The sequence below is a fragment of the Epinephelus fuscoguttatus genome, linkage group LG8 (assembly GCF_011397635.1).
Source record: "Epinephelus fuscoguttatus linkage group LG8, E.fuscoguttatus.final_Chr_v1".
NCBI classification, from domain to species: domain Eukaryota; kingdom Metazoa; phylum Chordata; class Actinopteri; order Perciformes; family Serranidae; genus Epinephelus; species Epinephelus fuscoguttatus.
The window spans coordinates 35,977,884-35,999,737 of record NC_064759.1 but is presented as its reverse complement, the minus strand read 5'-3'; the positions used below and the strand labels follow the sequence as shown (position 1 = coordinate 35,999,737).

The following is a 21,854-nucleotide window of genomic DNA, read 5'->3' as shown; positions in this document are numbered from 1 at the left end:
AATGTAGAGCACTGAGAAGAATAAATCCAGACCGAACAACTTATTTGCATCCAAGTTTATTTTGAAATTCCCTACTCCCCCTGTACAAGAAAAAAAGGACTTTCCACAAAGGCAGCAGTGAACTGTCAGTGATAGTACTTTTCTAGGGAAGGAAAAAACTTATAATCACAGTGTGTCTTCTTTTCTTCTTTTAAATACTTCTACTGCTGTCATCTTTGGCTGGGTTTTCGGCAGACAGCTTTCTGTCAAACCACATTCCTGCGAAGCAAAAGTTTAAGCCAATAGAGCAGGGCTGTGGGCTTTATGTTTACAGTGCCAATGCAGGAATGTTCTGGACTGTATACCTCTTCTTCATTAACACAAAAGAAAAAAAAAACAATAAAAATTGAAATAAAAATAACAAGCTGTTTGTGTTCACAACACAAACAAATATTACCGCCTGGGGAGATAGCGACAGTATGTCGAATTTCATAAAATTGTATAGACAAAAAATAAATCTACAAAAATGGAGCTAGGTAAATATTACACAACAGTAAACATGTTTTTATTTTTTTCCTTTTTTTTTTTAAACTCTTTTCTGTCGAACCTCTACACAAAACCAAAATTCTTGGTCTTAATGGCTAGCAGGAGTTTCTGTTTGAGTATCTGTTTTGAAGAATAGAGTGGCACGTAGAGACGTGAGATGCAGGTGTTGGCTGTGGGGAGGTGCTGGTCATCTGGAGGCCGGATGGTGATGGAGGGCATCGGCTGGAAGCCTTCCTCGCTGGCTGGCAGAGAAGGGCTGGAGGTCCAGAAGTACACCTGAGGACAGGGAAAATAATAAATCACATTTGCCATTACCATCCATTTAATCTTACGAAAACCTTTGTAATGTTCAGGTGTTTGTGTCCCGGGATGAGTCAGACAAAGAGAGACTTTGAACAAATCACATTATTGAACACTTTCTTGCTGTTAGGTGTTCACTTGGGCCTGTCATGCACATCACTTAATGTCTGACAATTAAATTACAGTCTAAAGGCTTGTCTCTACGAGATGTCAGTCTGCCACGTGTGTTGTCCTTCAACTGAAACAGAAATGCATCATTTAAATAAACCTGTGGCTCCGTATAAGCCCATGTTTCTGCCCTGTCACATGCATGTCATTACATCTTCAGGAGATTTTTGGATATTTAACTTGCACATGCATTAAAATAAGGTTGCAGCCTAGAGAAAGAGTTTCAGCTAATTTATTTAGCAGATGAAAAGGTGAAAAGGAGATAAATTAAACAGTGCTGCCATTTCACTGACCAACATCTAACATCCCTGTATTGTTCTTTATTTTATCATTTAAAACGCACAGCTGCAACAGGTTCAACCGTTACATACTGTACTGTGGCTCGTGTTAGGCAATTGTGCAATAATGTTGCTGGTGTAATATGTTCCTCAGCATTAGGGGCCAAATGGATAAAGTTATGTAAATGTGGATTGTTAATCTGAGCTGAATGTAAAGTAAAACAATTACTAACAATGCTAAGCACTGAACTGCAGCAAGTCTCTTTGTTTTTAAAGGATAATTATGGTGAGAACAGACTTACCAGATCTTGCCTCTCAGTCATGCTCATCTTCTCCACTATGGACCAAAACCAGCGTTTAAACTGCAGCAGTTTGTCTGCATTTTCCCCTGTTGGATAAAGTACAAGTCTTAACTCACTGTGTTACAGCGAAAAATATACAATTGTAAATCTTTCATTACTGAAATAATGCATAAAACAGAGATAAGACAGGAAAATGGACAGAAGCAGATACAGAGCAGAGATGATCCAAACAGAGCAGCATACCAGACTCATCATTGAAGGAGGTGAAGCTAATGAGCATCTGGACGTTGACTTCTCCACAGCCGTTGACCAGCAGCCTGAAGTCCTCAGCCGTCAGGTCCTCCAGGGCGTTCTTAGGAAGCACATCCAGCAAACCCTTCCTCATTGCCTACCAAAGACAGATTCACATCATAATTGTGTCAAATGCATTTTAGTGACTGACAACATTTACCTGTGTTCGAACAAACTGACACACTTTGAGATAAGATTGGATTAGACAATCCTTTATACAGCAGTAAAATTTGCAAAATACGGTTAAGTCAACACTTAACATCTAAGTATTCATATTCATTCTAGTTTCATATTCATGTGAGTAACATTGTAACCCCCTCTAGTTGGCACCAGAAATACTTATAGATACCCTGAGGAACGGAGAGAAGTTTAGATCAGCAGGCGAAACTAACCAGAACCTCTGATTATTAACGTCTCTCTCGCTCTCTGTCTTTCACATGCACATACACAGGTGCACTCTCAGATTCAAAGGATGAAACCAAGTGCGTGACCAGTTCAAGACTGCAGCTGTTCACAGATGTTCAACGTGGAAAGTATGACGTCTTCTCACTAGGCTGAATGAGAGAGGTGCTTTGTGGTGCACTGGTGATCTGCCTTGACATGTGTGCGTATGAATTTGTGTGCACACTCTTACATGAGAGAGTTACCATGTTGAGTTTGTGTTTTCGAATGGAATGAGTTGAGATGTTAAATACACAGTAAATAAATGTTAATTGCTAACTTTTATTAAGTGAGTTGGTGTCCTGTTTTGTGAATGTGCAATGTTGATAATGCATGGTGCGAAGTGCCACACATTTCAGTGGCATTAAAAACACAATCTGTTATTGAAAAATGTGATTAACAATTTAAAATGGCTCTGACAAAATACACAACTCATCTAAGTTTAAACTTCCATTTAAAAGTCAGGAAAATAAGTTGTCGGGAACATCTCTTCAGTATTCACAGCCAATTAAGAGGAAGTAACATTTTTGAAAATGTTTACTTACATGGAGAGGCTGCTCAGCTACCACCAGCATTCTGTGCTCAGCATACTTCCTCACGTACTCGTACACATTGAGGGGAGTTACTGGCATGTTGACCCCACCAGACAGAAGCTCCACCTGAACCAGGAAGAATAAGGCCTCAACAAACACTTCATGGCACAAACATATTTCAATATTCAGATTTTGACATGTTTTTGGACCCCGGATCTAGTGTGGTCAATAAAAGTTACTGAAATAAAGCTAATTTTTCAGGGGTTTTTTTCTTCTGTTTTGACATTAGCACTGCATCTAAACATTAATTATCGTACTTAAGGGTGCACATTTTCAGTAAAACACCTTGTTGCATGCACCAGGTTTGTGCTATTTCAGTTTTATATTCTACTTCTGAAAAACTGAGCTTCTTACACGTACCTCTAACAACACACTCAAGTCATTGCACCCCTTCCTTGTTTTAATGCAGTGCTTATTTTAGTTGAAACAACCGGGTCTCAGTATGAATCTGTTACTGTTACCATCTATATTTGGTGTAGTCCTTTACCTGTCCAGCCCCTTCCTCTTTGCAGAGGTCAATGGCAAAGGCAAGGTCCATGGCAGCAAAAACTGCATCTGCTTCACCAGCCTGAGAATGGCGGATCAGCTGCCGCAGGCTCTCATACATGACCGGGTCGAAGAATGCAAAGTCATGCCAGTTCACCTGCAGTAACAAAGATTAGTCAATTTAGCGGCATCGTTCTGGAAAGCACCAACATCATGTAGCAGGGTCTTACTTCATGTGCAATAAATATATTGTGAGAACATATTTCCCTCTTACCTTCCTCCCAAGTAGCACTTTGATTACATGTCTGTTCAACGTGATTGGACACAGTTCGTTCTGCAGTAGACACAACCCCAGTATTCTGTAGAGAAAACACAACACTTAACTTAATGTTTCCTACTTTGTCAAGATGTGACTCATTTAGTTCTCCTCTGGAGATTTTGACAAGACCAACTGAATTATTTCTCTTCATATTTGACCAAACAAGAAGACAACTCATTACCTGCCAATGTTACGGAAGCAGTTCAGCCTGGCTTCTGTATTCTTGCCGGGCCGAGGGGAGTAAAAGCCCCTCTTGCCAGGCTGGTAAAAGAGAGGAGCATTGTCGTCCCCATCATCTGGGTCGTCCAGCTCCATGTCGACCACACTGCGGGTTGAACCGTGACGCTTACGGTTTTCTTGCTGCTGTAACCACACAAAACAGAGGAGGCTGTTTAGAGGGTATGCACTGTGCATTCATCTCATTTTATATTAATAGGAGAGAAATGCCAAACCACCGCTGATTATTACCGACAGCGATTAAATGAAAAACTATACATGTTGGGACAGTACAAAGTAGAAACTAATAACGGGTTTACTTGTGCTTTCTCTGGAGCCTCCAGAAGACCCAAGTCTAATATACTGTCGGCACCATTTTCCCTGGAGGAGACAGACACCAATGGTTTATAGTTAGTTCAACACACTTCACAATGCAAGGAAATTCTGAGACGATTTTGATATAACTATCTACTTGTACAGCAAGTGTCACAGACAATAAGAGCAGGATAGTACGTGTCACTAAGATGAGTAGATGGTTACCTTCCATGTGCAATGAGAAGCTCCATGGCCTCCTCTACCCTGGCTCGGAGAGAATCCTCACTAGCCAGCAGCAGCAGCAGCTGGGCAGGGGATAGCTCCAGCAACATGCCTGTGATTTTACTGGCAAACGCCTGATGGGAGAAACACACAGCTGGTCTAAGTATGGTGAAGGAAACCATCAATTGTTCCAGTTAGACAGACTGGGAGTCATCCATATAGTTATATAGTGGAGTCGTCAAAATATGTCTCCACTCTTAAAAACTGACGTGACCTGACAGCAAAGTAAAAGTAATGTGCTCTCCAGAATCTATACATTTCTTTATCTTGTTTAGATGTGCAAGGCCAATTTCTTGCAAATATGGTAGTAGTCAAGATACGTCAAAGTGTTCTTGAAATGGAAAAAAAATGGAAAAAAACCCCAAAACAACTTATTTTGGAGGCTATATATCATGATGGAAAATACTACAACCTGCTCATGTGTTGTTAATGTTATTTTTTTTGTCTGCCCCTTATACCCCGGGGAGGGGTCAAAAGGAATAAATGAAATAAAATGAAAATGTGCATATTGGAAGGGCACGCCAGGAAATTCCAAGGTCATCAACAGTCATCCCGCCGTTATGACAATTGTGGCTAGCAACAGGCATGGCGTATTCTGTTTTGGTAGCTAGCTAGTTGGATAGTAAAATAACAGCTGTTGCAATTCCATAAAGTAAATGCAGTCAAGTGAGCTGTTATTTGTGAAACCTCAGTGCCAGCCACCGCTTGGATATTGATCCTTGTGTATTTATGGTGTTACAGTATGGGTACTGCGAGCAGCCAAAAAGAATGAAGACAAACCTGTATTTCAGCAATAATTTATCACATTTAGTATACCAAGTAAAATTAAACCCATACCATAACACTGTGGATAGACAAGCATCAAAACCAAGCAATGGCTTGCACCAGGTTTACACAATGATGGCTCACTTGACCGCAATTACTGCATTTATGGAATTATCTATAGCTCATTATTTTACTAACTAGCTAGCTAGCAAAACATAATATGCTGAGCCATGTTCTTTGTTTCAACGGACAACACTTGCAGACACTTAAAGTACTGGAAATCAAAAGAAGTCAGAAAGGTATGACACAGTTTCGCTGTTTTTAACTGTTAACTGTTAATATAGTTTAAGAAAGTGACAGTGGGTTTATCACAGATGTATACTGTTGGGTATATTGCAAATGTGGTTGAAATGCTATACTCCATTCATATCGCTACTGGCAGGCAGTCACTGTTTACTGTGATGACACTGCCACCAAGTGGTTTCCCAGTGCGCCCTCACAGTATGCACACAGTAATGAGCAGGTTGCAGTACTTTTTCAACAATGTTATATAGCCTCCAGAATAATATCATTGTTTTAATAATGGCTGCTGTTCCCCTTTAAACTGATAAGTATCAGTTTTGGTAACACAGAGCTTTGACGAATGCCAATGATTTATTACCGGTTGCATTGCGTGAACACGTGGGTAGAGCCTTTCACCCAGAGCTTGTCTGTGTGCAGGCAGGGGGTCGGGCTCATCACTAGGGTTTCCCTCTGATGATGGCCTAAAAGGCCTGGTATCTATGGACAGCTGCCTCCTTGAGTCTCTGTAGAACATAAACACACAGGCTTGTCTCAGTCTCACAAAGGACAAACTTATTTTGTTTATTGTTGAGCGGGAATACAAATATTAAGTTAGAGTTTACCTGTCCCGGTCTCTCCGAGAACCTGCTCGAAGCCCTCCACTTCTCCTCTCTCTTTCCCGGTCTCTGTTTCTCAAGCGCTGCATTAGATCTACAGACACAAACACAAATACACATTTAATATAACAAATTCCCCTTTAACTGTAAATTCGTGTAAACAAAATTATTTTTTACTCATGTGATAACAGCTTTAAGCATCACAAAGTACCATTATATGTAACAATGAATGAGCTCTATGATACTGTATAGTTTCTATGTATTGTCATACTTGAATTGTAATCGTGATGACACGTACTGCTGGCCTGCATGCCCTTGCTGACACTCTGAACACAGTCCAGATTGGGCAGCTTATCATTGGAGAGGAGGGCCAGGGCGATGGCTGTGTAGAAGCTGCGGGCCACGCCGCTGCCCTCGCCCGGCTCATCCTTGAAAGTGACCTTGACCCGGTGCACAGCCATTGGTGTGGTTGTGCAGCGCCTGCCAAAGTGTGTATTTAGCTGACGCATGGTCTGCTGTATTAACTGGTCTCGATCCCGGTCCACCTCCAGGGCCAGGTCACGGGACTGCAGGTTCCTCAGCTTCTCCATCTCCCGACGGAACTTAGATTCCTTTACCTCGAAGCCACCTAGCTCTGTAAGGATCTGCGACAAACAATAAAAAATTTTTTTTATGATCCTGCCCCCTTCTCATCTAGTACACCATCACTATCAGTTCCATTATGAAATATTTTTTATATTAGTAGTGAATCAAATAATAAGACTTGTTAGTCTATTCATATTTCAGCTGATTGAAAGCCGAATTAGCAGATCAAGTTCATTGCAAAATAAATGTTTCATGTTAAAATAAAAAAAAAACTCAGTTTGGGAATTAAAAGCATTTCAAAAAGTATAAAAAGAGGGCTAATGTGAGGATGGTTACAACCGTCACTTAGTTTAAATGAGTATTCAGAAACAGAATGTACCGATCCAGGCTCGGCTCCGACATCCTCCATGAAGACGCGACCAAAGAGCTCCAGTGACAGACGCCAGCGGCCTAGCAGCATGTCGTGTGAGATCATCATCCCCATGAAACTACAGTGAGGTCTGGACAGACAAAAGAGAAAGAGGCACAAAATGTATTGTTTTAATTGCATTTTATTAGCATACAAAAACAGTTATAGTCACTGGAAACTGCATATGATACACTGATCACGATAAGCAGATGATCATTGTAACCATTTTTTTCCCTTTATTTCTAAGGCAAATTACCATCTAATTGACACATGTATATCCATTACATGGATAAAAAGTAATTGAACGGATAGTTTTGCTATTTACTGAACTCTGTTGACTGATTCAAAATACAGCTGTTGCGGCGGGCATTAAGTGACTCGATATTATCAATCCACTTTACAATTGGGTGGCTTTAGTCACTGGTGCTTTCCCCATGTCCATTTCTTCTCATTGTTTTCACTGCTGCATCTCATTGGCTCGTTTTTAGCAGTTTATCATAAGTAGGGCTGCAATAGTATGGGATTTTTATGGTTTGAAAACCGTCTCAGAAAAAATGGCGGTATCACGGCATTACAGAATTTACATTATTATCAATCAGAATGACCCTTAAAGGAATGAAAATGGAAAGGCTAGTTTTGGTTGAACAAAGGTTTTATTACTATAACTGCAACTTGAAACTTGTTAATTAAAGTATTTGTAAAAAAGTCTCCCATTTGAAAAAAAACTAAAATAAAAGGGAGATTCTCCATCCAGTTGCTTTTTTCCCCCAATATTGTAAATAAGCATATGTACACGGTGTACTAACCGTCAACTATAATGTCACAGTATACCTTGAAACCGGTATGATCTCTGTACTGTTGATCACTGAAACCATGATAACTATAAGCGGTTTCCAACGTATATTAAAACATTTTGGGTTATTTTGAGGGTCAGGCTATGACCTACATCATATAGTCTCTAATTTTGAGTAGGTCAGCTGTTGTCTGTTTTGTCCATTATTAGAATTTGTATAAGATATGATTTTGATGCTAGTTACAGATTTTATTTGAATGTACTGTATGAAAAAGTTACACAAATATATTGCAGAGAATTTTTCTTCTATGTGAGGGGAATTTTCAGCTGCCACCGTAGCTAAGCAAACATAACAAAGCACAGATTAGTGTCTGGTACCTGAATGATGGGAGAGGAGGTCCATCGCTCTCAGTGAGGCCAATCTCAGCAAGCAGGCTGCTCTTCAGCTGGGCGGCGAGGTCATGGGGTGAAGGGCCTGGTTTTGAAGCCTCCAGCTCCTGCTCTGCCAGAGACTGGTTCTCAGTGCTCCTCTGGCCAGTTTCCATACTCATCACATTCTTAAGGTTGGCTGAGTAAGACATCTTAGTGGGCAGGATCTGTTTTAGTAGGGTTCAGAGTCGTTCTTTACCAACGTGAACGGATGTCTTTGATGTTGACAGTGTGATGATGACAGAATGGAAATATGGAAATGGGACACAGACCACAGGCTGTGTTCCAATACCCACACTTGAATTTCAGTATAACCAAACACTACCCAGTTTATCCATTACTTCTTGCTGTCCATTATATCCAATGCACTCAAATATATTGGAAATAATGAGGAGGAAATAATGAATACTGGATAGTTTTTACAGATTCCTGTATAAAAATGAAGTTACTTCAACATTTCCAGTTTGTTTGATATGCGTGGATATTAGAACACAGCTGCCAGCGTGTTTGTCCAGTGCAGAGGGGTGGTATACCTGAGAGGGGGAGGGTAGAGAGGAGCCCATGTTTACCTCCAGGCAGTTCCTGTCCATGCTTGCCTCAGCCAGGCCTTTGGTTGCCATGTAGGAGGAAGAGTACAAACCCTGAGAGGGACGACCAAACAGATCCTCCTTCCTGGCATTAGGCTGTAAAAGAAAAGGCAACATTAAGTTGAAGCCACAGATGGTATTTGGCCAATATGGAATATCGTAGCGTACCGTTTATCTAACTAAGGACTGTATGCTTTCTCTGATGTGTTGGTGTAGTGTTCTGCTAGCTCTGTGATTTATCAATAATCCACTGTCCCTGTCTAAGAAAACCTTGTGGCAAAAAGGAAGATAATATGACAAGGAACATGAACAGACTGATTAATAGATATCTTTCTACTAATAATGTCAAGCTGTAACCGCAGAGCACACTCTGCGCCCTTTTGGACTAAAAGCAGATAATGCACAAACTGAGCCCAGTTCTGATCAGATAATTTGAAGAATTGTGCCAATTTGGTCGGTTGCTGTAAGAGCATTGGTTATAAACTATACTGAACTTTTTTGTGTAATTGTAGTACTTAGCATTTTTTTCACACCTAACCTCCTGGTTTGGTTAAAATGAACTCCGGCCCTTTTGCCGAGTTAGTACAATTTATTTGTGAAAATGAAAAAATTTGTGAAAGCTGTCAATCAAACCCTGGTCCAGACCAATAACTAAAGTGAGGCTTCTTGAAACAGTGGGTCATGGTCTGCTTCCGAGGAGACTGTGCAGTTTGTGGTGTGAAAGCAAATGAACCAAGTATAGACTTTTATGCTAGCAGATATTTGATTTTGCGATGCATAATCTTTCTGATGATGCAGGATGACAATTGCCAAAATTGTTCAATCAACAAAATACTAGTTAATCTATATATCTTTATGTTTACTCCTCTTGGTAAATTCATAAAAAGTCAGAGTGAAAAGGAATTAAACCAGAACTGCAATCAAACAATGTACCATTCCCCCTTGGTCCAGATCACAGAATGTATATAAAAATTGACGACATGACCCAAAAGTGAAGCCAAAAGCTCATGATCACTCCCTGGTGAAACCCCATCCCCTGAAATTAGCAGATGGGACACAGGCCAAATAAATATTTTTTCAAACTTGGTTTCTGTCATTTAGGTAGTTCTTAATAGTTGAGCTAGTTCAAGTGTTCATTTTTTTGATAAGTTTGGTTTTAATTATTTATTTGATGCAATAAAAAAGGGGGGCGTGACATCATGATTGACAGCTGTGTGTGTTCAATGATGTGCTCGCAATCGGGTCGGACAGTTGTATGGGTGGGAACTCGATACCATGGCTCCACTTCCAAATCGCTACTGCACAGACTCTAGCTCCAAATGAAGTCACCAGCACAAGATGGCAGCGTCCGTATACAGAATACTTTGGCTTCAATTTTGTACAGTGGAAGGAAGTAGAATGGTGTTGTCCACTTTTATATACCGTCATTGGTCCACATCAAGTGAACCAAACTACATATGTGAAAGCACCCCTCGATGTTGTGGCTAAAATAGTGATCTGGCTGAGATTGTCTTTCAATATAAAAAGGAACTTGGCTGCAGAACAGACAGACCATGTTTTCTGCATCTTCTATCTGGGGCTCCATAGTTTTCTTTATTTCCCTTGCCACTGCTAAGCCATGAGACATGCACATCACCAGCATAGTTGTCATCACTGTCACTAGATGGCATGGTGCTGCATATGTAGCATGCTGTTAAATGTTATGTAGGTTATGGACCACGCATCTTTAAACCTTCCATAATATACTGAGCAGCAATTCTGACCTGCAGGAGGTGGGGCTGGTCTGCCAATGGGATGGCCTCAGCCAGGGGAACATCGAAGGGGTTGGGTGGGATGCAGCCGAGAAAGGTCATGGAGTCAGAGCGACGGAAGAAGGGATGGTTCTGACCCGTTTCAGCAGGGACTGGGTCCTCATCCTTGTCCTGCAGAGTTGAACCTGAGGTAAAGCAGAAACAAATCAACTGTCTGCACACGCATTAAAAGGACCAAGCAGTTCTTTGATATTCCTGACACACTGACTATTAATGCTGTCTGGCTTACTTTGATTGGTGTCCTCATCGTTCTCATGTTCAGAATCCTCATTGTCCAAACCCAGTTCCAAAATCTCTCGATTCCTTCAAAGAAAATTAAAGTGGATTACAAATACTCTTAAAAATAGTGGCATGTATCCAAACCCTATCGACCACTGTTCTTGCTGTTTGCTTCGTCAAGTGAGACAGTAGACAACATAATGTGAAAGCAGGGTTTTGTTTCTGTGGCTATCATACATAGTTCTATGCATTGGCCATATAGTGATGCAAATTTCAACCCATGATCACAAATTCAAAAAATGGTCATTACAAAAACACAACTTGTGGGATTTCTTTTTGCTAGTAACCAAGCATAGCTATGCTGCCACTAATAAACTCTCCATTTTTGAATACAAAGACAGCATTTTCATTTGTTCTATTCATTTACCTCTTTCTGTCCATCTGTGGGGTGTCCAGGGTGGTCTGCTGGTTCATGGCCTTTATCCAGTAGATAAGGGCCTGGAAAACGTAGGCCACATGTTTCAGAGAGCACACATCCAGCACAGGAAGCACATCAGAGTGCTCATCATTGTGGGAGCGCATCAGTGATAAGGCATAGTTCAGGAAGTCGCCGCGCGCTGACATCATGCCCTGGCGAGCTGTTAGCAGGGTAGCGGCTCTCCTGAAAGAACACACAACGCATGCAAAACAAGTGAAAACACTGCAAACCTCACTAAAGCAGGAATCTATAAACATGGGGTTAACAATTCAATACAAAGTATAGACCAAACTATTTTGTGCAAGTTTGACAGAATTAGATGGGGTATGTAAAGAATATCTGGACTATTAAAGGGGCCTTGCTGATTTTGTCTGTGGTTGTCTCAGGTCTTCTTAGATTTTGGGTGGATCAAGACTAAAGGTGTTCTCTCAAGACTAATTATCACTGCTGGTCAGGCTAATAAATGTGACAAAGAAGAATTGCTGTTTCCTACCTGCGTCCTTCAAGGGTGCGGAGGCTGGCCTCCTCCCGGGCTGTCATACGCTCTCTGCGAGCTGAGTGCTGAGAGGCATGGAGTGGGTGACTGGGGTGACCCGGGTCTCCAGCAGATGACAGAGCTGAGCCATATCGCAACTGAGCTTCCGTGGAATCCATGATCGACACCATCCAGTTCCAGGTGGGAATCAGCTTCTCTTCAACATAGTTCTGGTCCAACAAACGAAGGGTTGAGGGTTGCATTATGCAATATCACATATTGCATATCATTAAACAGTCAAGATGCAGAAGTTGAGGTTTTACAAACCAGTCTTTTACTTATTTAAACAATGGTCATGGCAAACAACTTCCTGGCACCACTGCATAATGATTATCCTTTTTTCCAACATATGCATTGTTTGTTTAGTGATTATTTCAGAAAATAATACAAATACTGTTATTTTAATTGTCTTTCACAAATCACTCTCTTGGTGCCTTGGCAAGGTAGTGGAGTATTTGGATCGCCACAGATGGCAGAGTATCTTACCTGCAGGTTGACTGCATCCTGGTAGGTGAGCTTTACAGCAGCAGGGTACTGGGAGTAGACTAGATGGTTGTACTTGGGAATCAGACTCATGAGGTCTGAGATCTGCCTGATGACGATGCTGTAGGCCCGGGCCAGGCTGCTGGCAGATGTCAGGTAGCTGCTGGAGTTGCTGGCCTCCAGGGCTGCCGCCGCTGCAGCAGCACTGGAGCTGATCGCACTGGAGCGACGCAGGTTGGTAGGGTCAATATATATCAGGCCCGTGGAGCTTGCTGTGAGAAAGATCATAACAGGCAAAATCAATACACACAATTTTTGTGAGAGTCATCTGGAATCACAAATAAGCATTTTACAACAAACTCTCACAGACAAAGTTCCACTGACCAGCAGGTGTTGAGGAGCTGGAGGGTGCACTTCCAGTGGCCCTCTGGCTGGGGGTGTTTCTCACAGCCCATTGCATGGAGCGAGGAGCCTGGGCTGCACTGTTGGCATGGGAAGCGCTGGTCGTCCTTTCCAGTGGCTCATCCAACAGGAACGTCTCCTGGTCGACATCGTCGCTTTGACTGCTGCTGCTGTCGGAGTCGCTGGAGTCATTGGACTGGGAGTCGTCCTCTGAAAAGAAGGCAGGGACACTGCTGGCACCTTCAGATAGGAGGAGGAGGAGAGGGGATGAAGAAAAAAGATAAAGGAGACAAATTTAATGGCTTGTGTTCATCTCACTTCCATTTCTTTCTGTTTTTTACATCAGATTTATACAGGCAGGAGTGCGGGTTAGTGAATCACACCACTACAAGGCCAAACAACACTAATATGATGGTGAAAACACTGAGGCTTCGAGTCAAAACAACACCTGCACTCTGTTGATCAACTTGTGCTAAAAAACAGTTAATAATTAATATGACTTCATTTTCTGCATTTTTTTAACATTATCAAAAATGTCGTTAGACAGAAAGAACAGCAATGTCTCAATTGTACTGAATATTCTATGTGGAATATTAACAACACCATCATTAATAAGAAATATACATTTTAGATGGCCGAGGAGAAAATAAAACACCACACCATTTGGAAAAGCTACAAGTTGATTAGTTTGTTATTTGGGTGAAGGAACAACAAGACTACACTTGTGATGAGTGACATTATTAGTTAAACATGACAGACACAATAACAGTGAAATGTGAGAAAGGGACGAACTGAAGGAACTCTCAGCCGGAAACTGTGTATGCACTTTGCAAAGTCACTCTTGCCCTGACATCTGTATATGCATTGAAGTAAAAAGGAGCTCATACCAAAAATAGGAAATGCCAAGGACACCCTACTGCCTGCAAATGAAATACATCGGGTATTCAGCCAGGGACCATTTTGTCTGCTGTATCATTAGCTCTCCAAACATAAATCCCCACAATCCAAAATGCTGACTGTTAAGAACTAAGGGTTTTGTGAGGACTGAATTAGTCTGCAATTCAAGGAAAAAAATACACCACAGTGCAGCAAGACAGAAATGCAATTTCTATTTAGTGAGCAGTTGGAGCCTTACAAAGATTTGGAAAGATTTCAGTTAAAGGAGGTCAATAAGATAGGGGAACCGCATTTCCACCAAAAACTCTGAAGAGGAACAGTACTTAGAGACTGAGGAGAATGTTTTATGACGGGGATTTAAAAGAAAATCTAATCTAAACTGAAAGATTAAAAACAGCTGTTGGCCAACCTGCTTCAGAGCCAGCGGTGGCTGCTGTGACGACACTCCTGCGGCCGCTTGCATTATCCTGATTGCTGTGGTTACTTTCACTGTCGCTCTCTGTTTCAGCTGCTGCGAGCAGATCCAGCTCCATGTCACTTCCTGAAAGCAGAGACAGATGCTTCACTCACTGTTGGGTGGGATTGTAGATACAAGTAATTATTCACTAAACATTATGAATAACTCATAACAGCGTCATTCATTCCTTTGCAGTCCTGTAAAAAGTAGGGCAAGCCTCACCATCCTCGTCATGCTCATCATGCTGCCCCTCCGCCTCAGCATTTTCCTCTCCTTGTTCCTCTTGGTCATCATGGTGGTCTTCCTCACCAGCTACTCCCTCTACAACTTCAACCTAAAAGACAAACAAAACAGATCCTAAGAGCGAATACTTTGAGGCAAGACAGAGCTATTCCCACAATCTCATTATACTGTCATGAGAGTAAACCTAAGGAAAAATAGAAATAAAAATATTCATCCAAATCTCAACAGCGTGGGCTCTAGATGGCATCCTACATTCTTTGAAACTAATCACAAATACACATGGATTCACTTGCATGCAAAGCTCATTATGGCCTTAATGATTTTATAATGAGGCTCCCCACCTCCTCCACATCTGCTGACACAATGTCATCCTGCTCCTCGTCTCTTCCTCTGACAGGCTGAGACTGGCTGCTGCGCCGAGGCTGGGGGTTCCTGATGATATAAGAGGCAGCTGTCTGACTGGAGCTGGGGAAAAAAATGAAGCACAAGACCAGAAGTCATTATATCTACTGAATAAGAAAAATCAACCATCTCCTGTTCCTTTTGGTTTCTTCTCTCAAAGTAAAAGTCTAGTGAATGACTCAATAATTCAGGGAAATTTGAAATCATATCTGCACTTCGGCACATTAACTTGAGGCTCTAACCCACCCAACTACCTGATACAATATAAGCACATTACAATCTTCCATAACACAGTGATAATAAATAGTCAAAAGCTGCCAGAGCAATCTATGTGGAAAATTCAGGAAAATTAAAGCCCTAAAGCCAACTGACCTGCTGGACTGGTCAGGTGAGGGTCTCGGAGGTAGTGGTTCCACAGAGAAGAGCTCCTCGCTGCCCTGAACAGCATCAATGCTGGTGCTGGCCAAAGTGAAAGGAGCAGTTGGTCTTGCAATACCCATTCGCACTGGAACAATCAGCGACTCTGCTACATTGCACAGCTCCTCCACAGCGTAGGGCAGCAGAGCTTGGAAAACCCGTCGACATTTCCCAATGGGCTGAGGGATGAAGTTGCTATGTGAAGGAAATTGACAAAAGACAAAATCAGCTTTCGCGTGAATTCAAAAAACAACCATGTCAAAATGATGTCGTTGTGTAGTCCCACTTGGTAGAATCGAGCTGATATAAGAAGACTCTGATGCTCTGTGTTCTTACTTTTTCTTCTTGGACGAGGCCATCTCCACGCTGAGGATGACAAATACCCGGGCAACAGAGCGTAGAAACCTCCTGGTAACATTGACCGCCTCCTCTCTCCGGCCAGGAGTGTACTTATTCTGCAGCTCCTTTACTAGTGTGCCCAGTAAAGTGTCTATGAACTAATAAAGGAGAATAAAAAATATCTGACGACCAAAATACTTACAAGTGCAAAGGTCTGGTAACAGCAATAAAAACCAAAGAAAATGCATCACCACTGGTGATATTAGGTATCATTTGGTGTTTTCCTAAGCAAGAAATACTCATTGTTGGATTTCTTCATTAGTGTTGGTGTGTTCATTTATTTCTTATATATATATATATATATATATATATATATATATATATCTCATTTTTAAGAGCCCAGCTAAATGCATTTCATTGCAAATAATTATACAATATACAATTATTTTATATATTGACAATTAACTTGAAGTTGACTCAGAAATGGAGATTATGTTTAACAGTTTGTGTACACACAGATTAGGAGTGTAATGAATTGAGAAGCCATGGAGGAAAACAGTCATGTTGTCCCTGATGCTGATGAACAAACTGGACTTACGGTGATATCTGGAGCACACTTGACAATGAGGCAGTGGGTGAAACAGTCAAGGCGAATGGTGCCACTCTGCTGATTCAAGTAGACCTGCTCTTCAGGCAGGAGGTGGGCAATTCTGCTGCTGGCACTAAGTCTAGGACATACACAAAATGCAGAATTTTAAATTTTTACGTGGCATTTTTCAGTTCTTTGAGCAACACAAACTAAGCAGTCTTTCAAGCTCTTATTACCAACCAAATTTTAATGCAGGGAGTGCTGTTTTTGTTGTGATACTCACGGATCTTTATTCTCCTGAGAGCCAAACATGATCATAGACTTGAGGGCGTTCCAGTCCTGCAGGACCCTCTCCAGAGCCATCTGAGCAAAACGGGGAGGTTCAAGGTCATGGTCTGGCATATCAGAATCTGAAAGAGAGAAAAGAAGAATAATGTTTTCATACACCAGATGCTTGAAAGAATCATTTTTCAAAAAAAGCTCCAGCCTAGAACACAGTGAGTACTGAAATTTAGTTGAAAAATATTTGCATATGAATGTCTGTAAAATTTGTTTATCACTAGTCTGCACTGATTATAGGTGGTTAAAAGTAGGTAATACGCAAGTAATAAGAGTGTAGGGATACATCAATCTGGACTGACATATTGATTCAGTAATCAAAAATCCAATCTCATCAATGCAAAAAGAAAACACTGATTCGTATCATCATCTGTAAGACACGCCTTTCTTTTGAAATCCCCAAAGCATGTCTGTGTCACCATTTCCACCCAAGCACACCTCCTTCCTAAACATTCAGTACTAGTGGTCTAGTGCAAGGCAGACAATGGTAAGCAGCTAGGAAAACGAAATGAGGATATTCACTGATAACATCTCATATTGACCGCAGGCCACTTAATTGGAGGATTCTGAACCTACCTTCTGCATTTGCAGCCTTGCGGTTCCTGTCTTCTCTGATGCGTGGTGGTCTGTACTGACAGTGCTCAACACTCTGCCTGGCAACAGTCTGCACCAGGAACAGTAATATATGCTCTCCCCTGCAGATGGAAAAAACAAACAGTCAGAAATAACACTTAATCCTCACTTGCACAATATGAGATCTGTTCTGTGTCAAAATAATACAATTAAGGTGATTTAGCTGGTAATTCCCACAGTTATATGGCAATTATGAAGCACTAATAGAACACCACTCTTGGCTCATACAGAAAACACAGGGGTCTTACCTGCTGTTTGGTGTTGTGACCAGGTTAGTGGTTGTGAGTAACCTGTACAGCAGATCCAGGCGAGCAGCCTTCTGGCCGGCGATCAGCGTTTTACACTTACACTTCTCCCAACAGTCACAGTATGCTGTGGGAGAGGTCCTCTTCAGCCTGGGAAAGAACAGATGCAAATTAAGATTGTGCACGAGGCCTAGTGTGGAATATAGGTGATGAAGAGCAATGGTAAAAAAAAGACACAAAATTAGGACTTACTTGCAGTCATGTCCTTTGTGACACACCCTTGCACACTCAGTGCAGCAGCAGAGGGACTCGAGCAAACCACAGGTCCGACACTCAAAGATATCCTAAATGCAAAGTCATTGTGATGAAAAATACCAGTGTTCCAACTTTCAACAGAACATTATAAATTAAAGAGCTGAACAAACACTGTCTCTAAAATCAGTGAGGCTTCCTTTGTGCAGTGAAAAAAGGAACACTCCCTGAAGCTACAGAAGTTGGCCCATCAAGTAAGTAGCAGTAATCAAATGATCGTTTTAATCGCTCTCATTTTTAGGCTTATTGAGTTATCAGTTACATAACTGTCTTCAAACCTTTCATTTATCAAAAAAATTCCCATCCTATATAGACGCTGATGAATGCTCTTACAACACATCCCTTTTTCTGAGTGCCTTTCCTCTAAACATTAGCGTGATATCCTCCAGGGCTGACCTGGTTAATGTGCTCAGCTCCAGTCCAAGTGAAACTGCAGGTGTCGTTGCAGCAGAGAACATAGAGGGGCGAGTCATCTGGGTTGGTCCCCGAGGGGCAAATCATTTCCATGAATACAGAGTCTGCATCCTCCTTCTCTGCAATGCCCGGGTCACCCACTGTGTTAGAGACATTTGAGGAACAAGAGGAGAATAACGAAACTGAGGAATGCCAGTTACAGTGAGTAGTTTCACTGTTGAAAGCAGGGCAGCTAACTAGGTCACGATTCACGTAACTCATGGACAACATCCAATGTTCCAGCTGTTACCTACCCACTTAAAATTACATCAGACTCACACAAAGATTTTCTCTCAGAATTTATTCACAGAGGTGGTGGTTAGTTGGTCACCCAAACTTCTAGGTTAAGATGTAAATGTAATGTTTGCAATCATAACATCCTCCCTTCAAATGACAAACCAGATTACAGCAGAAAGCAGAAAGACGAGTTATTAACTTACCCTTGGCCATTTTCTGAGCAGCCTCCAGCACTGTGATGGCTGCTGGGTAGGCTCTCCCACTGACTGCCAGCATGAATGGGGTCATTCCACGGGCATCCCTGTCAAACAACAGCAACAACAACATATACATGAGGGGCAGACAGGCAAATCCACAAAGAATAAACCAGAACAAAGAAACTGCATTAGTTATGTGTACAGTAAGCGTTTTTAAGTATGATCAAATAAAGAAATAAAGAATCGTACTTGGCAGAGAGCAGCTCCCGAAGGTGTGGCCTCAGAACAACACTGTCACACATCAGCTTTAGGATAAGGTGGGCGTTGGCCTTCCTGTCTTTAGATTCAACCACAGATGGCTCAGTGGACGGCCCTGCTCATACAGAGAGGACAATCCATTAGAAGACAAACACAGTATGTCTGAACACAGTTTGAATACACAATACAAACAGTATACAGCTGATGGACTAATTTACAATGGTACCACAGAGATGATGTATTCTGAAACATACCAGAATGTCATATTACATTTAGTCATGTGCACTTATTCAGATTATTCCTCTGAAGGAAAATAACTCTTCACAATTTTTTGTCTGCATCTCTACAATATAATCTCAGCACGTACCTAAGAATTCTGTGCAGGATTTTCCTAATATAACACTGCATAGATTCATACAAAAGTAATCCTTCTCAATATGAACAGTAGCGACAATTCCTGCACAGTATGCCTTTAATAATACCGCCTGAAAAGGATCTGTGTTTTTTTCTATGTGCGCTTCCAGGCTAATGCAATTAAACTAACAGTGGTTAGTTAGCAGTAAAAAACATGTGTTGTGTTCTCAATTCCTGCTATATACTGATTATGATTCTGAGCAGGTTTTAAGTATGTGGTGAGTTCATACTAGCAAAGTGACAACATGAACCAGACAGAATACAATCTGAATTTGGTCAATTTTTGGGTCTGCCGTTGATGCACACTGTTCTTCCACAGTGCAATGCACATAAGAAACAGAGGAGCTGCTTAGAGTTGGAAAAAATGAAATAATGTTGGTTTGTTTTGAAACAGCTCCAAAGAAATGTGAACTTTAATTGTGAGTAACATTCAAAAGTTGCAGTTCGATTGACAGCCATGTTGTATTGTTAGTATAAAATCTTTAGTATGTTGACATTTTTAGAGTAACTAAAACAGTGAACTGTGACAATGTGTATCATGCCACCGTCAGCCCAACAACCTGCAATTGCTGATATATTTGTGCAGGTGTCTGTGAGTTTGCCCAACTGCCCAGCCATAACATGTAGCACATAATGTATAGAATTAGTATATACTATGGATTTTTCGGCATAGCTACTGTCTCCTTCTCATTCCTTTTCTATGATGACGATGTCAAGTACCTGGTATGGTGGAGGTGCTGGGTCCTTGGCTGGTCCCAGTTGAGGCAGTGGTGAGTGAGCCTACAGCTGGTGCTAGAATGAAGTCAATGTCACCATCTGTTGAAAAAAAAATATATCTTGTTTTACATTGCAATGACAGTGTCCATCTGAAAGGGCTCTAAAGAGCAGACACAGATAAACTTAGGTATACAGTCTCGTAGAGATGCACTGACCAGGGTCCATGGGTGGGGGGTCAGGAACCCAACTTGGTGGGGCAATAGGTGGTGACACAGGGTCCTGGTGGTCACTGGATGACGGGCCAGACTCGTGACGGCCAAGACCTGCTGCTCTTAGAGACCTCCGCATCATCTCCCTCAGACGAAGCCTTATGACATGACACGAAATAAAACATGGCACTGACATTAAGACCATTAGTGTTGCTTGTGTTTACATTATTTACTGAAGATCTGTTCACTGACAGTATAAGCAAAAATATTCCCTTCTTATAGGGAGCCTTGTGTACTTTGAACAACACTGTACATGCTGTACAGTTTTCTGTACAAACTTAATATTCTGTTGAGTGCAAAAACAGTTTGAGTGGTCATTTACCCTCTGCTGCTGGAGGAGCCAGTCCTATTCCCAGAACTGTTGCTTGAGACCACAGAGATGGCATTGGCAATTGCCTCCACAGCAGACAGACGCTCTGCAAATGTGTTTCTCTCCGACCTTTCAGCTTCTGAAATGAAACAGCAGGGTCACTTAGCATGGAGAGGAGAGTCTTGGGGAAACAGGCAATTAAACTGACACAGGAGCACACTAGAATTATGCGTTGAGAGAAAAAGTCATTTTCTTGCACATTTTTTTTCATCATTTAACATTTTCTAATTAGGATGGCAAAGTCCAAAACTAAAATACATTGGGAAGAAAAATGTGACTATAACCAGCAAATCAAGATAAACTACTTTTCGGATCATATTTAAAATCTGTAATGATTTATTTTGTCCCAGCTGCCAGGGAGATCTTGACATGGATTGTCTAAAGCACCAGCTTACCTTCCTCCTCTTTGGTCTCCTTGTTACTAACAGGGAAGCAGACAGAGACAGCAGCATGGAGGATGTTGCGGTTTCCATCACAGCGATGATCTAGAAGTGCTCCGAGGGCTTGGCTGCCCTGATCCAATAAGAAGGCCTGCTCAAGGTTCACCAGGTACTGCCGACACGCCTCATAGTCACAACGCAGCACATGCTGCATCAGCGTCTGTTTCTGAAACACAAGAGGACGACAAGCGGGTACTGATTATGTCTTTGAAGTCTCACTGCGACTAAGACAGCATTGCTTTTTGGTCTTTCAGACAGATTTATGGGCAGGAATGTGATAGGAACCACCATATTAAAACTGCTGAGGTGTTGTGTTTTGGGTTTTTTTGCAAGGTCACTGAGATAAGTTTCACAGGCACAAAACAACATTGACCACATCTACATGGTCATCTACTTAGTAATGTATTTTTTGGCCATATTTTTTTTTCACATTGTATTTATAAGGTCATGCTTACCTCAACAGCCATTATAATAATAGCAGCTTTCTTTTTAATTGTGGAGTTAGAGGGGAGGTTGGCCAGAGAATGCACCCCCATTCCAAGGCTGTTTATAGGTGGCAGGTCCAACCAATCAGGATCTCGAATGCCACCCATGCAGTCTTTGGCCATAGGGTAGATTGTGCCATTTCCATCTCGAAGGATGATGGGAGATTCCTTTTAAGAAAATTAATTTCAACATTAAAGATTAGTATACAGTAAGGCAGGTGCAAAACTGC

At 41.6% G+C, this 21,854-nt stretch overlaps 1 protein-coding gene across 8 annotated transcripts in view; it reads right to left on the bottom strand.

Annotated features, from left to right (window-relative positions):
• Window positions 1-40: 40 nt before the first annotated feature.
• ubr5 (ubiquitin protein ligase E3 component n-recognin 5) overlaps window positions 41-21,854 on the bottom strand; it is a 36,560-nt gene continuing 14,746 nt past the window's right edge. For 3 of the 8 annotated variants that reach the window (XM_049583041.1, XM_049583044.1, XM_049583049.1), the window contains 39 exons: window positions 21,595-21,792; window positions 21,095-21,305; window positions 20,652-20,778; window positions 20,276-20,427; window positions 20,064-20,159; window positions 18,921-19,044; window positions 18,678-18,775; window positions 18,181-18,338; window positions 17,725-17,816; window positions 17,476-17,622; window positions 17,171-17,289; window positions 16,539-16,665; window positions 16,265-16,394; window positions 15,664-15,824; window positions 15,283-15,522; window positions 14,850-14,973; window positions 14,488-14,599; window positions 14,218-14,349; window positions 12,894-13,151; window positions 12,513-12,781; window positions 11,985-12,196; window positions 11,441-11,674; window positions 11,024-11,097; window positions 10,747-10,919; window positions 8,930-9,079; window positions 8,346-8,563; window positions 7,145-7,265; window positions 6,452-6,824; window positions 6,187-6,274; window positions 5,943-6,087; window positions 4,460-4,590; window positions 4,240-4,300; window positions 3,885-4,066; window positions 3,659-3,743; window positions 3,386-3,541; window positions 2,851-2,964; window positions 1,817-1,961; window positions 1,574-1,659; window positions 41-801 (listed from right to left, as the gene is read on the bottom strand). In XM_049583041.1, coding sequence (XP_049438998.1) covers window positions 589-801; window positions 1,574-1,659; window positions 1,817-1,961; window positions 2,851-2,964; window positions 3,386-3,541; window positions 3,659-3,743; window positions 3,885-4,066; window positions 4,240-4,300; window positions 4,460-4,590; window positions 5,943-6,087; window positions 6,187-6,274; window positions 6,452-6,824; window positions 7,145-7,265; window positions 8,346-8,563; window positions 8,930-9,079; window positions 10,747-10,919; window positions 11,024-11,097; window positions 11,441-11,674; window positions 11,985-12,196; window positions 12,513-12,781; window positions 12,894-13,151; window positions 14,218-14,349; window positions 14,488-14,599; window positions 14,850-14,973; window positions 15,283-15,522; window positions 15,664-15,824; window positions 16,265-16,394; window positions 16,539-16,665; window positions 17,171-17,289; window positions 17,476-17,622; window positions 17,725-17,816; window positions 18,181-18,338; window positions 18,678-18,775; window positions 18,921-19,044; window positions 20,064-20,159; window positions 20,276-20,427; window positions 20,652-20,778; window positions 21,095-21,305; window positions 21,595-21,792 — 6,036 coding nt within the window. In that variant the 3' untranslated portion in view covers window positions 41-588. The remainder of the gene's footprint in view (window positions 802-1,573; window positions 1,660-1,816; window positions 1,962-2,850; window positions 2,965-3,385; window positions 3,542-3,658; window positions 3,744-3,884; window positions 4,067-4,239; window positions 4,301-4,459; window positions 4,591-5,942; window positions 6,088-6,186; window positions 6,275-6,451; window positions 6,825-7,144; window positions 7,266-8,345; window positions 8,564-8,929; window positions 9,080-10,746; window positions 10,920-11,023; window positions 11,098-11,440; window positions 11,675-11,984; window positions 12,197-12,512; window positions 12,782-12,893; window positions 13,152-14,217; window positions 14,350-14,487; window positions 14,600-14,849; window positions 14,974-15,282; window positions 15,523-15,663; window positions 15,825-16,264; window positions 16,395-16,538; window positions 16,666-17,170; window positions 17,290-17,475; window positions 17,623-17,724; window positions 17,817-18,180; window positions 18,339-18,677; window positions 18,776-18,920; window positions 19,045-20,063; window positions 20,160-20,275; window positions 20,428-20,651; window positions 20,779-21,094; window positions 21,306-21,594; window positions 21,793-21,854) is intronic. The other 5 variants (XM_049583042.1, XM_049583045.1, XM_049583046.1 and 2 more) reach the window with 5 other exon arrangements.